Below are 12,170 nucleotides of genomic sequence, written 5' to 3' on the forward strand. Positions count from 1 at the left end.
ATTTCGGTGGCCTATATCATATCTACATATCTTATATTATCAGCTAATGAATCAACATGAATTTCCGAATTTCCATTTTCCAAAGCTTTCCTTTCAATTTCTTCATTCCCAATACTTCTTAATTCTTCAACATCTTCAACCACAAAATCTTCTTCATTTATTCTCCAAAATCCTCCAACACCAAAAAATCTATGTATACCAAATCTTCTTGGTGAATAGGCTCTACCATTATTTCTTAATTTGAAAATACTTGGATGATATTGATGATAAAATACAAATCCAACAAATCCACCTAATAAGCTTCCTGCTATAACATCTCTTAAATAATGTCTATTATCACTAACTCTTGTACTTGAAACAAATATAGCACCTAAAATTGGTAAAATTGTTAAAAACACTTTAAAAGAATTATTTCTATGATCAAAAGTTTGTAATCTTGCAGCCATATTTAATGAAGTTATAATCATTCCACAAAATACTGTAGAAGCATGTCCAGATGGGAAACTCCTAAATCCTTCCATTACAAAATTCCAATTTGGTTGTGTACATATTGCAACATTTGATAATTGAGTAAATGGAATAGTTTGAATCATTGGCTCACATCTATCAATTGCATCAGGTCTTGGTAAACCAGTTATATTTTTAAGTAAAGAAACTGCCCAAATTTGAGTAGCTTGAGCTCCTAATAAACATAAACAACCTGCAAAAAAATCCCATAATCTACGTTTTATTGAAGTTGTTGTAAAAATTGCAAAAAATACAAATTGAGCTAATGGTATCCCAGCAGAAATTAAAATTAATAACCATACCGGTACAGTAGCTTGTGGTAAAAAAGTATACCTAATCAGTAAATCAAATAACAGAAATTCATGAAAATTTGGAGGTATATTCCTTCCTAATGTTACAGATAAAATTAAAATTACTGAATAAAAAATAAAATCAAATATATATGATATAGTAGATAATCCCGAAATTTGTATATGTCTAAAAGTAATAGCCCAATCTTGAAACATTTTTTGGTGGTGATAATTATTTGCAACCAAAAATTGATATGTTCTTTTAGTACTCTCGTTTTTAATAAACCCATATAATTTATTTTTAATACGACTATAAATAATATATATAAAAAAAAAGAATAAAGAATTAAATACAAGTCATTCGTTTGACCATTATGTTTGTTGTTTGAATATTTAAAGTCATTCAGTGACCATTATATAATATATGCAAGGTTTCTTTGTTTTAAGTAATTTATTGGTTTTCTGGACGTAATTTTCTAACTTCTTTACCAACTCTCCAAATTTCCATATCTCTAATAGTTTTCAATTCTTCTTCTAATCTATCTCTGTAATCAACTTGTGAATTAAAATCAAGTGATCTTTGAGTTTCAGTACCATTTTTAACTGATTCATATAAATCTTCAAAGACTGGTTTTAAAGCATCTTTAAATCTTGGGTACCAATCTAAAGCACCTCTTCTAGCGGTAGTAGAACAAGCATCATACATATAATCCATACCATATTTACCAATTAATGGATATAATGATTGAGTAGCTTCTTCAACAGTTTCATTGAAAGCTTCAGATGGAGTATGACCATGTTCTCTTAAAACTTCATATTGAGCTAAAAACATACCATGGATACCACCCATAAGACAACCTCTTTCACCATATAAATCTGAATTTACTTCTCTTTCAAATGTAGTTTGATAAACATAACCTGAACCAACTGCAATAGCCATAGCAATAGCTTTTTCTTCAGCTTTACCAGTTACATCATTCCATACAGCATATGATGAATTAATACCTCTACCTTCTTTAAATAATGATCTAACAGTTCTACCTGAACCTTTTGGAGCAACTAAAATAACATCAACATTTTTTGGTGGTTCAACTTTAGTTAATTCTTTAAAAACTGGTGAAAAACCATGAGCAAAATATAAAGTTTTACCTTCAGTAATCAATGGTTTAATAGATTCCCAAGTTTCTGATTGAGCAGCATCTGATAATAAATTCATAATAATAGTACCTTTACTAATAGCTTCATTAACATCAAATAAATTTTCACCTGGTACCCAACCATCTTCAAGAGCAGCTTTCCATGAAGCACCATTTTTACGAACACCAAGAATAACATTTAAACCATTATCTCTTAAATTTAAACCTTGACCATAACCTTGAGATCCATAACCAATTAATGCTAAAGTATCATTTTTAAAATAATCTAATAATTTTTCTTTTGGCCAATCAGCTCTTTCATGAACAACTTCTTCAGTACCACCAAAATTAATGGTTTTAACACCACGTATAGCCATTAAAGGAACTTGTGATTTAAAAGTTGTAGTTCTTGTAGCATTTGCTAATAATGAAAAAGTTCTTTTTGATAAAATAGCTTTTGATGAAGCTAATTTTGCAAAACGTAATGAATTGGTTCTAAATGACATTGTATTTAATTGTTATTTCTTTAATTGATTCTTAATAAAAATTTTATAAATATAAAGAAAGAAGTTGAAAAGCAAAATTATTTATATATAAATTATATTTGTTGAAAAATTTTATTAATTAATTTTCTCTTATTCTCCCCACTAATAAATTTTTCAAGTGAATCATATAGTACTGTATATAAAATATAATCTTAACTACTACGGAACTTTCAGGTCCTTTATTCGGAACTTACACAAAACTATTATATCTCTTTGAATTTTTCATATAAGGTCTAGCGGAAAAGGTGAAAAAATTAGTACAATTTTGACATATTAATGCCTTGAACAAGAATTGATAGTGATAACGATTTGTGTAAGGCGTAATGAGTAATAACATTCCTAAATCTATGATTGATAAGGACTGTACTCTATCCTGTGTAGTAAATGTAGATATTTCAAAGTTCATAAATAATCAGAAACATATCTTTGTAACATTGATGTTCAAACTTTGACGTTGTAACATCTCACTCTCATATTAATTTTGGGTGCAAAATAAATCATACATGTTAAAGTGGTTGCAAATTTACCCAGTAATTCTCAAGTTTACACACTACCAAAGCGAGTTGCTGAAGCATTCAAAATAGTAGGAAAACGTTATAATCAAAACAAATTATTATTATTTATTAAAATGTGAGCTAAATACACTATAATGAAGCACTATGAAGTATTGAAGTAAAGCTAAACTTCTGAGAAGAAACTGAAACCTATCATCATCATTTTACATAAAAAAACCACCACTAAATTCGTTAAACTATTTTTTTAATAATTCTTCAATTTTTGGAGCAAGATCTTCCGGATTAGTTAATGAACTATATCTTTCAACAACATTACCATTTTTATCTATTAAGAACTTTTCAAAATTCCATTTAATTCTTGTTAAACCCAATAAACCAGATTTTTGAGATTTTAAATATTTAAAAACTGGATCAGCTTTATCTCCATTTACATCAACTTTACCTAAAACTGGGAAAGTAACACCATAATTAAGTTGACAAAATTCAGCAATTTCTTCATTTGATCCTGGTTCTTGTCCACCAAACTGATTACATGGGAAAGCAATAATTTGAACTGGTTGGCCTTCAAATTGTTTGTTTAAAGCTTCGAAATTTTTTAAACTCTTCGTAAATCCACAACGTGAAGCGGTGTTGAAGATTACTGTCACCTTTCCTTTTAATTCTGAGAATGGGAATGGTTCACCTTTTTTATCTAACGGCTTTAAATCGTAGAAAGCTGACATGATTTTGACTAAAAATGATATTAAATAAACTGCTAGTCTTGTACAAGTATCAATTGCAACCCCAAATTATGTAGAATTTTAATGTAGACAATTATCAGTTGGTAAAAGATAGATGATATGATGTTTATCAAATTAATGAAAATTTGAGAAATAAGTTTAATTATAAATAAAAAATAATGCTACCAAATACGCCATAATTAATAAGTAATCATTATCTCATTTCTAGATTTAGTAAAAGCTTAAGTTTATAATTTTAATTTTATTATTAAGCAGATTGAGTTAATTGTGATTATTTACTTCATAATTGAATAAAATAATATACAAATACTTGAGTACAGCGTTTAAAATATTACATCATCTTTTATATTATTTTAGTTAGTTGAATGTGTTATGATTTTTTTGAAACACAGCCGTTTGTTTTAACGAGACAAGAAAAAATAAATTTATCCGGAACGTAAAAATTATCCGTTAATTTAAATTAAACATTAAGTATTACCAAAATCCACAACAAATTTTATTTACAAGACTATACAAACTCAACAACATAATAATTTTGTTTACCAATTCTAATTAACATTAATTTCCCATCAACTAAATGATGTGATTTATCAAACAATACAACATCATCAGGATCTTCAATTTGATCTCTATCTAACCCTAAATAAACACCACCAGATTTAATTAATCTTTTTATTTCACTTTTGGACTTCCCAGTTATTTCAGATAGTAATGTACTCATTTTTATATCATTACATTTCTCCAATGGATATTTAGATAGTATACCTGATCGTTTAAAATTATTTATTAATTTATCTGCATTTACATTATCATCAAAGGGTTGATCTGGAGTTGGAAATAAAAATCCTGTAATATATGCTATTTCATCACCTACTCCAACACCATGTATCAAATCAACAACCTCTCTGGCTAAAACACGTTGAGCTATTCTTAAACCCGGGTCAGCTTCATGTTTTGGAATTAATTCACCTTCTATTACATTTAATGGTAATAATGTAAAAGTTTTCAATAATTTCCCAACCATATCATCTGGTACATTTATAAAATATTGATACATTTGATAAGGACTTGTTAATTTTGAATCTATAAAAATGGCATTACCAGCAGATTTACCGAATTTTTCACCAGATGGGTTAGTTAATAAAGGTACAGTAACACCATAAGCTTCATTTGTCTTGTTGACCAGTTTTTTCAATCTTGAAATCAAATCAATACCAGCTGTTATGTTACCCCATTGATCATTTCCACCAACTTGCATATTTACATTTTCTTTTTTGTATAAATGGAAAAAATCATAAGCTTGTAAAATTTGATAAGTAAATTCACTAAATCCAATCCCACCACTTTCTAACCTTGACAGTATTGAGTCTCTAGCTAACATTGCACTAACTCTTATGTGTTTACCATAAGTTGATAAAAATTCCAACATTTTAACATCTTTCCACCATGATTCATTATTTACACTACTTATTTCACCAATTTGTTTATTCATTGGAAACTGTCTTGATTTTGCATATTCAATACCATTTGTTAAAAAATTTGTAATTTGTTTTTGTATTTTGGAAACATTATCTTCAACCTCTGTTAGGTTCAATCCAGTCCTTTCAGTTGTTCTTCCACTGGGATCTCCAACTTGTCCCGTTGCACCACCCACTAAACCTATTACATCATTTCCACAAATTCTAAAATGTAGTAGAACCATTAATGGTAATAAATTTCCTAAATGAAGACTTTCTGCAGTTGGATCAGCTCCACAATATAACTTAAATTTATGATCATTATTTCTTTTCGTTATTATAAATAACTTATCATCCGTTATTGATTCAATTAAATGTCTTGATTGAAGATAACTAATTAAAGAAGTATCTGGATTTGTTTCTGGTGTAACATCTTTACCATCAGTCAATTCATAAACAGTAGGTATTACGGTCACCGTGTCTCTGGTCACTGTTGATGTAAACCTCACATATCTATTCAATTGACCTGTGACCCTTCTAAACATTTTTGGTGGTGGTGGTGATAATTGTGATTTTCTGAAACTTCTATATTTCAGATTCGCATCAATTCAAGTATTTTTTTTACTAGGTGATTGGCATCTCATTTGAAACATACATATCAAAATAAATGGTTTCAAACCATGAAGGTGGAGATCCTATACCCAAGAAAAGGAAAAGAAAGAGAAGCAAGAAGAACGGAAATAAAAACAAAGAAGTAGAACCAGTTGAAGAGGAATATATAAACAAATCAGATCAAATCAATGAAGTTTCACAACCAAGACAGAATAAAAAAATTAAATTTAATGAGGATGAAGAAATAGTAGGAGAACCCGAAGAAATTTCTATAGAGGAAATACCAATAGAGGAAGCCTCAATAGAAATATCAGACGATGAACCAAAACCTAGTACAATTCGAAACAAAAAACCAAAAGTCATAAAATTTAATGAAGAACCCGAAGATTCAGATTCAGATTCAGATTCAAATAATAATTTTAATTTTAAACAATCCTCATTACAATTAGCAGAAAGAGCTAAAAACCTTTTGGAGATACGACAAAATTTACCAATATATGAACATAAAGATCAAATCACAAATTTTATTTCTGAAAATCAAGTCACAATAGTTATTGGTGAAACAGGTTCTGGTAAATCTACTCAAATTCCACAATTTTTAATTCCCGAAAATAAAAAATCAATAGCTGTAACACAACCAAGAAGAGTTGCCGCTGCATCTTTAGCTGCAAGAGTAAGCGAAGAATATGGATGTAAGTTAGGTTATGAAGTTGGTTATCAAGTTCGTTTTACAAATATGTCGAACCACAAAACTAAATTAAAATATCTTACTGATGGTATGCTTCTAAGAGAAATTATGATGGATAGAGAATTGAAAAAATATAGCACCATCATACTAGATGAAGCTCACGAAAGAACAATTTTAACTGATTTAATAATGGGATTTTTAAAGTCCTTAATAGTTTCTGGTACAAGAAACGATTTAAAAATTGTTGTGATGTCAGCAACTTTAAATGCAGAATTATTTAGTAACTTTTTCAATGATGCTCCAATTCTATATATCGAAGGTAAAATGTACCCAGTTACTCAATTATACCTTGGAAATGAAGATAATCAAGATATAGTAGATTGTATGATACGATCAATTATTAAAATTAATTTAACTGAACCAGAAGGTGATATACTATGTTTCTTACCAGGTCAAGAAGAAATTGACAATTGTGTTAAAACTCTAGATCAATTAGCTCCTCAATTACCAAGAGAAGCTCCCTTAATTGTACCATTACCTTTATATGCTGCATTATCACCCCATCAACAATCAAAAATATTTGAGAAACTACCAAAAGGAAGAAGAAAAGTAATTTTAGCTACTAATATAGCAGAAACTTCAATTACCGTTCCTGGAGTAAAATATGTTATAGATTCAGGATTAAGAAAAGTTAAAATTTGCAAACATAATTTAGGATTATCTACATTATTAACAACTCCAATATCACAAGCATCTGCGAGACAAAGAGCTGGTAGAGCAGGTAGAGAAAGTGCTGGTAAAGTATATAGATTATATCCAGAAAATGAATATTTCAATCTACCAAAACAACAAGAGTCAGAGATTAAAAGAAATGATATCATACTACCTGTATTGACTTTAAAGAAATTAAATGTTGATGATTTGTTGAATTGGACTTGGTTAGAAGATCCGGGGCAAGAACTGATCATCAGTGCTTTAAACACTTTATATACGTTAGGTGCATTAAATGATGCCGGTAAAGTTACAAGTTTAGGTTATAAAATGAGTATATTACCATTACCTCCACAATTATCAGTTGTATTAATCACAGCGGCGGAAAATGGTTGTCTTGCACCAGTGATCGACATTGTATCTTGTTTGTCAGTTGATAATTTAATACTAAATGTTACAGGTGAAAATAGAGATGAAATTAATATGAAAAGAAGAACATTTTGTCCAAAGGGAACAACTTACGGTGACCTAATTTCATTGTACGAGTTCTACCAAAATTATAAATCATTAGGCAAAGAGTGGTGTTTGGAAATGATGTTTAGTTATAAAGGTTTCAAAAATGTTCAGAAAATTAAACATCAATTAAAAGGATATATGCTTGCTACAATAAAGCAAGATGATACTTTAACAAATGATGAAAAGGATAAACAAATAAGAGCTATTGAAGCACAACTTGATGAAGAAGACCAAGATCAAATATTGGATATTCCTGCAATCCTTAAATCGTTTTTAAAAGGTTTTATTACAAATACAGCTGTTGGAATGCCTGATAGATCATTTAGAACGTTCAATACCGGTCAATTAATAAGTATACATCCATCTTCTGTGTTATTTGGTAAACCAAACCTTGATGCTATAATGTATATTGAATATGTATTTACATCAAAAGGGTATGCGAGAAATTGTTCAGCTATCGAATTATCATGGATTCAAGAAGTCGCTCCTCATGTTTTAGGTGGTAACAAAATTAGCATTAATGATTAAATATTGATTTATAATTTACATACATCTTTAACTGCATCTATAACTTTATCAAATATTTTTTCATTACCAGCAATTACACCCTTTGATTGTAAAAGTCTACCTTTACCAAAATCTAATGGATTACCATATACATCACCAACTTTACCTCCTGATTCATATACCAAAATATTTCCTGCTGCATGATCCCATATTTTTTCTCTGTAACTATCACTTATTGGTAATCTTAAATATATATCAGCTTGTCCACTTGCTAAAGTGCAATATTTAACTTGAGAGTCAAGATTTATTGTTTGTTCTTTGACGGTATCTGGATTAAAACCAATTTTAGATTTTATATCAGCTTGAGTGGAATGCGATGAATGACCCTTTTCAACACCTTCAACAACCTTCAAATCCGAAGGTGATGTATTATTAGTCATTTGTATACGTTCTTGTTTATCTAAGTCAACAAAACCAGGTGTGAACAATTCAGAATAAGAAGAACCAATTCCTTTAATAGCAGAATATAATCCACCGACAACTCCTGATTGTTTTGTATTTGATATTATACTTTTTGGTAAATTAGGACATCCTATTACACCCAATACAACTTCCCCATCTTCTATTAATGCTAAGCATACAGCAAATTGATCACCTCTCAAAAATCCTTTTGTACCATCAATTGGATCAAGAGCCCAAATTCTACCTTTTGATCCACCTTGAGAATCTCCAAAATCTATACTTTTATATACGGACTCTATATTCGTAAGGTCACCAATTTGATCATCATATTCTTTTGTTTCATTTTGTACATTTTGAATCAATTCCATTACTTTGTTAGATAATTCCTTGTTATTTTGTAATTCTTCTGAATCTTCTTCTCCAACTATTTCATCTTTAGGAAAATTCAATTTGATAGCGTTATTTATAATAGCTTGACTAGCAAAGTCACCAATTGTTACTGGTGATTTGTCATCTTTGGTTATAGTACCTTCTTTAGATATTGAATCACTTAATTGTTTAGTCAATATTGAAGCTCTTTTAACTGCTAAAGTAGCTATTTGTAATTCTTTATGATATGGATGAGTTGACATGGTGAAATACTTGAACAATTGACTTCTAAGACTAATAATTGAGGCAAACAATATGAATATCAGAAATATTAATATCTTCATATACTAGTATTGAAATGAAAAATTATTGCTTAATATACAAATTCAAAATCGTGACAATTTAATTTATGAAATTGAAATTCATGACAATTATTATTTACATAACTTCAGGACAATCACCAAACAGGAAACGTTACAAATGGTATCATGTACAAAGCTCTACTAGCTTTATTGATACTTTGTTCGATATGTTGGATAATTCAACTACTACCTGTAATATCAGTTCCAGTAACTTCACCTGAAAGTAATATATATTTATCAAATTTTCAGAATTATACATTCGGAGTATTTGGAATTTGTGATACAAGAAATGGGCTTTGTAGTCCACAAAGGATAGGTTATCCTCCAACAAATAGTACATTCTATGGATTTATTGAAGAAGGGGATACAGGAGCTGTTATATTACCATCAGACGTCAGGTATACAATATCAAAATTGTTGGTAGTACATGTTGTTGCATTTTGTTTATCAAGTTTATTAATACTAGTTATACTTTATTTATTTGGTCTAGAAAGTCTTGATAGATACAAATTCAACAAGATCAGAAAACAACACAAAGTAGATAACGGATCTGATCAATTGAGAAATGAAAGAGAGGAAGAAGAAAACGGACATGACGTAACAAACGATACTGGTGAAAATGAACCAGCTGAATTAAAAAGAGATAAACGAGATTTGACATCATACTTGAATATCATGTTGATTTTAACATTTTTCTCAGTGTTGACAAACTTATTAGCATTCTTGGCAGACATTCTTTTGTTTATTCCAAATTTGAGTTATTTAGGCTGGATACAATTAATACCAATAATAACAATGGCTCTAATTACATCAATGCTTTGCTTTATCAAAAGATCCATATCAAGTAGGAAATTTTTTGAAAGTTATGATCATCAATATGCTAACGACGATATAAAAACACTTCGAAATCGAGCTATTGATCATTCTTGGAATGATTCATCTAGTGATGATGGATTTTATGTATATACAGATGGATTTTATACAAGAAATGAAGGCGAGCAAGAAGAAAGAGATAGAAATTTCTCAACAAATTCTCTAAGTACAGGAGCTCGACGAAATAGTAGAAGGACGTTAGATGAAACACTATCAGTAAATTCACAAAGAGAGTCAATAGAAATGGACGAATTGGGTAGGAACATTTAGTTATATTAAAATTTTATGTATTATTAAATTTATTTATTTATGGCATTTATACATATTTTAATTTTCGTAGTCTTTCTTTACAAGCTCTAGTAAGGTTGAATCTATTTTGATATTTTGTTTAGTCAACAACCTCAAGAATTGAGATGCTAGTAATTTTGACCGTGAAAGCTCTTTTAATTTATTATATAATTCCATTTGATTTTCCTCCAAAATAATTGGTGAGTTCTTTAACAACGTTATGAATTTAATAATTTCGTTTTTGTCAGTGATTGTAGACAATAACAATCTGAAATACTGAGTAGTTAAAGGACGATGAAAAAACACTGATTTTAAAAATGAAAGATCTTTTAATGCCTGATCTGGATTTTGATATGTATAAAAACCAATAAATTTACTAATGGTCTCTTCATTTGGACATTTTGCAGAGTCTATCAATGACTTCAATAAGCTTTTCGAAAGTTCAAAATTAACTCCACTTAATGCATATGCTAAATTATCTTTTGTATTATCATCTAAAGAATTTAATAGACTTGGTTGTGACGCATTTATAGTTATGACTAGTTCATTGATCAAATTCCCGATGGTAGGATACTCTTTGTTGACCTGCGAAACTTTACCTAGTAATTCTTTTAATCCATCTATTCTGAAATAATGTAAATTTAATGAAATGAACTTTAAATATTTTTCAAAAGACGTTACATTATCAATACTACCAAGAGCGTCATTTGAGGCTGATTCAACTGTATACAACAGACCTATTTCCGAAAAATGAATGGTTCCTCCTTTGACTAATTTGGAATTTCTTATGGCTTTACTTTGGTCGAAAAATTTCTCAAATGTCATGTCTCCAATTGAAGTGTTTGATTTACTAGCATTCTTGACACTTACTGGCTCTTCCAAATCTGTTAATTGTTTAATTTGTTGATTATATATATTTTTCCAACTTGTTAATATACTAGCGAATGGGAATATTGTAGGTTCATTTCTTGATTTAGCCAAACTTTTTATTACATAATTTGAGTTTCCGTATAAATTCTTATTGCGAGATAGTATAGAAATCAAAACATCGTTTGTATTTAGTTTGGTCACTAAATCAGCAACATCTTCAGGATTTAGAATTTCATGATGTACTTTTTCGATGTTTGTGAAAGTTGGTTTGTTTGGTATAGCTGCATAATTTTCCTCTCTTGTCATTTTCTCTGACTCAAAAACATGCTTATTTTCGTTTGGAGTAAAAGATATAGTGGAATATAGTCCTGATTTAGGGAGACGTCGTATTAGTTGGTACTTATTCATTTGCGTATGTGGTTTTAAAGTTTAATTAATGAAAAAATTTTGAAACAAATTTACAAGTAGATTTTGGTTACAAAGTTAGACTTTCAAATTCAACTCAATACATAAAACTTACTTATTGGAGACAGAAAGATCATTTAAGGTACTCGACGATATAGAATGATTACTACTTAAAAAGGACTTAGCAGAAATGCCGATATGAGACAAATTATACGATTTTACTCCTTTCAATTAGAACTATTTTAATAATTTTATTATATCGTTTCAAGTATGTTTCAAATGGATCGACAATACAAATTAATATTTTCGAGGAAAAT

At 29.2% G+C, this 12,170-nt stretch overlaps 8 protein-coding genes across 8 annotated transcripts; 2 read left to right on the forward strand and 6 right to left on the reverse strand. All coding sequences in view use genetic code 12, as the record gives it.

Annotated features, from left to right (window-relative positions):
* Positions 1-11: 11 nt before the first annotated feature.
* On the reverse strand, positions 12-1,013 carry KGF54_000364 (uncharacterized protein; the record flags this gene model as incomplete). The annotated part of the gene is made up of 1 exon (XM_051764250.1): positions 12-1,013. The coding sequence occupies one exon, from the start codon at positions 1,011-1,013 to the stop codon at positions 12-14; it is 1,002 nt and encodes a 333-aa protein (XP_051622355.1).
* Positions 1,014-1,248: 235 nt separating this feature from the next.
* On the reverse strand, positions 1,249-2,439 carry ILV5 (ketol-acid reductoisomerase; the record flags this gene model as incomplete). Its single annotated transcript, XM_051764261.1, has 1 exon — positions 1,249-2,439. The coding sequence occupies one exon, from the start codon at positions 2,437-2,439 to the stop codon at positions 1,249-1,251; it is 1,191 nt and encodes a 396-aa protein (XP_051622356.1).
* A 790-nt stretch (positions 2,440-3,229) lies between these two features.
* On the reverse strand, positions 3,230-3,715 carry KGF54_000366 (glutathione peroxidase; the record flags this gene model as incomplete). Its single annotated transcript, XM_051764272.1, has 1 exon — positions 3,230-3,715. One exon carries the CDS (start codon positions 3,713-3,715, stop codon positions 3,230-3,232), a length of 486 nt encoding a protein of 161 aa, XP_051622357.1.
* Positions 3,716-4,241: 526 nt separating this feature from the next.
* On the reverse strand, positions 4,242-5,735 carry KGF54_000367 (tyrosine--tRNA ligase; the record flags this gene model as incomplete). Its single annotated transcript, XM_051764283.1, has 1 exon — positions 4,242-5,735. The coding sequence occupies one exon, from the start codon at positions 5,733-5,735 to the stop codon at positions 4,242-4,244; it is 1,494 nt and encodes a 497-aa protein (XP_051622358.1).
* A 122-nt stretch (positions 5,736-5,857) lies between these two features.
* On the forward strand, positions 5,858-8,245 carry KGF54_000368 (RNA helicase; the record flags this gene model as incomplete). The annotated part of the gene is made up of 1 exon (XM_051764294.1): positions 5,858-8,245. The coding sequence occupies one exon, from the start codon at positions 5,858-5,860 to the stop codon at positions 8,243-8,245; it is 2,388 nt and encodes a 795-aa protein (XP_051622359.1).
* Positions 8,246-8,253: 8 nt separating this feature from the next.
* Positions 8,254-9,318, reverse strand: KGF54_000369 (MET22; the record flags this gene model as incomplete). Its single annotated transcript, XM_051764305.1, has 1 exon — positions 8,254-9,318. The coding sequence occupies one exon, from the start codon at positions 9,316-9,318 to the stop codon at positions 8,254-8,256; it is 1,065 nt and encodes a 354-aa protein (XP_051622360.1).
* A 225-nt stretch (positions 9,319-9,543) lies between these two features.
* On the forward strand, positions 9,544-10,560 carry RIM9 (Rim9p; the record flags this gene model as incomplete). The annotated part of the gene is made up of 1 exon (XM_051764317.1): positions 9,544-10,560. The coding sequence occupies one exon, from the start codon at positions 9,544-9,546 to the stop codon at positions 10,558-10,560; it is 1,017 nt and encodes a 338-aa protein (XP_051622361.1).
* A 57-nt stretch (positions 10,561-10,617) lies between these two features.
* Positions 10,618-11,856, reverse strand: KGF54_000371 (uncharacterized protein; the record flags this gene model as incomplete). Its single annotated transcript, XM_051764328.1, has 1 exon — positions 10,618-11,856. The coding sequence occupies one exon, from the start codon at positions 11,854-11,856 to the stop codon at positions 10,618-10,620; it is 1,239 nt and encodes a 412-aa protein (XP_051622362.1).
* Between the last annotated feature and the right edge of the window lie 314 nt (positions 11,857-12,170).

Source organism: Candida jiufengensis, assembly GCF_024610255.1.
Source record: "Candida jiufengensis strain CBS 10846 chromosome Unknown scaffold8, whole genome shotgun sequence".
Taxonomy (NCBI): domain Eukaryota; kingdom Fungi; phylum Ascomycota; class Pichiomycetes; order Serinales; family Debaryomycetaceae; genus Lodderomyces; species Lodderomyces jiufengensis.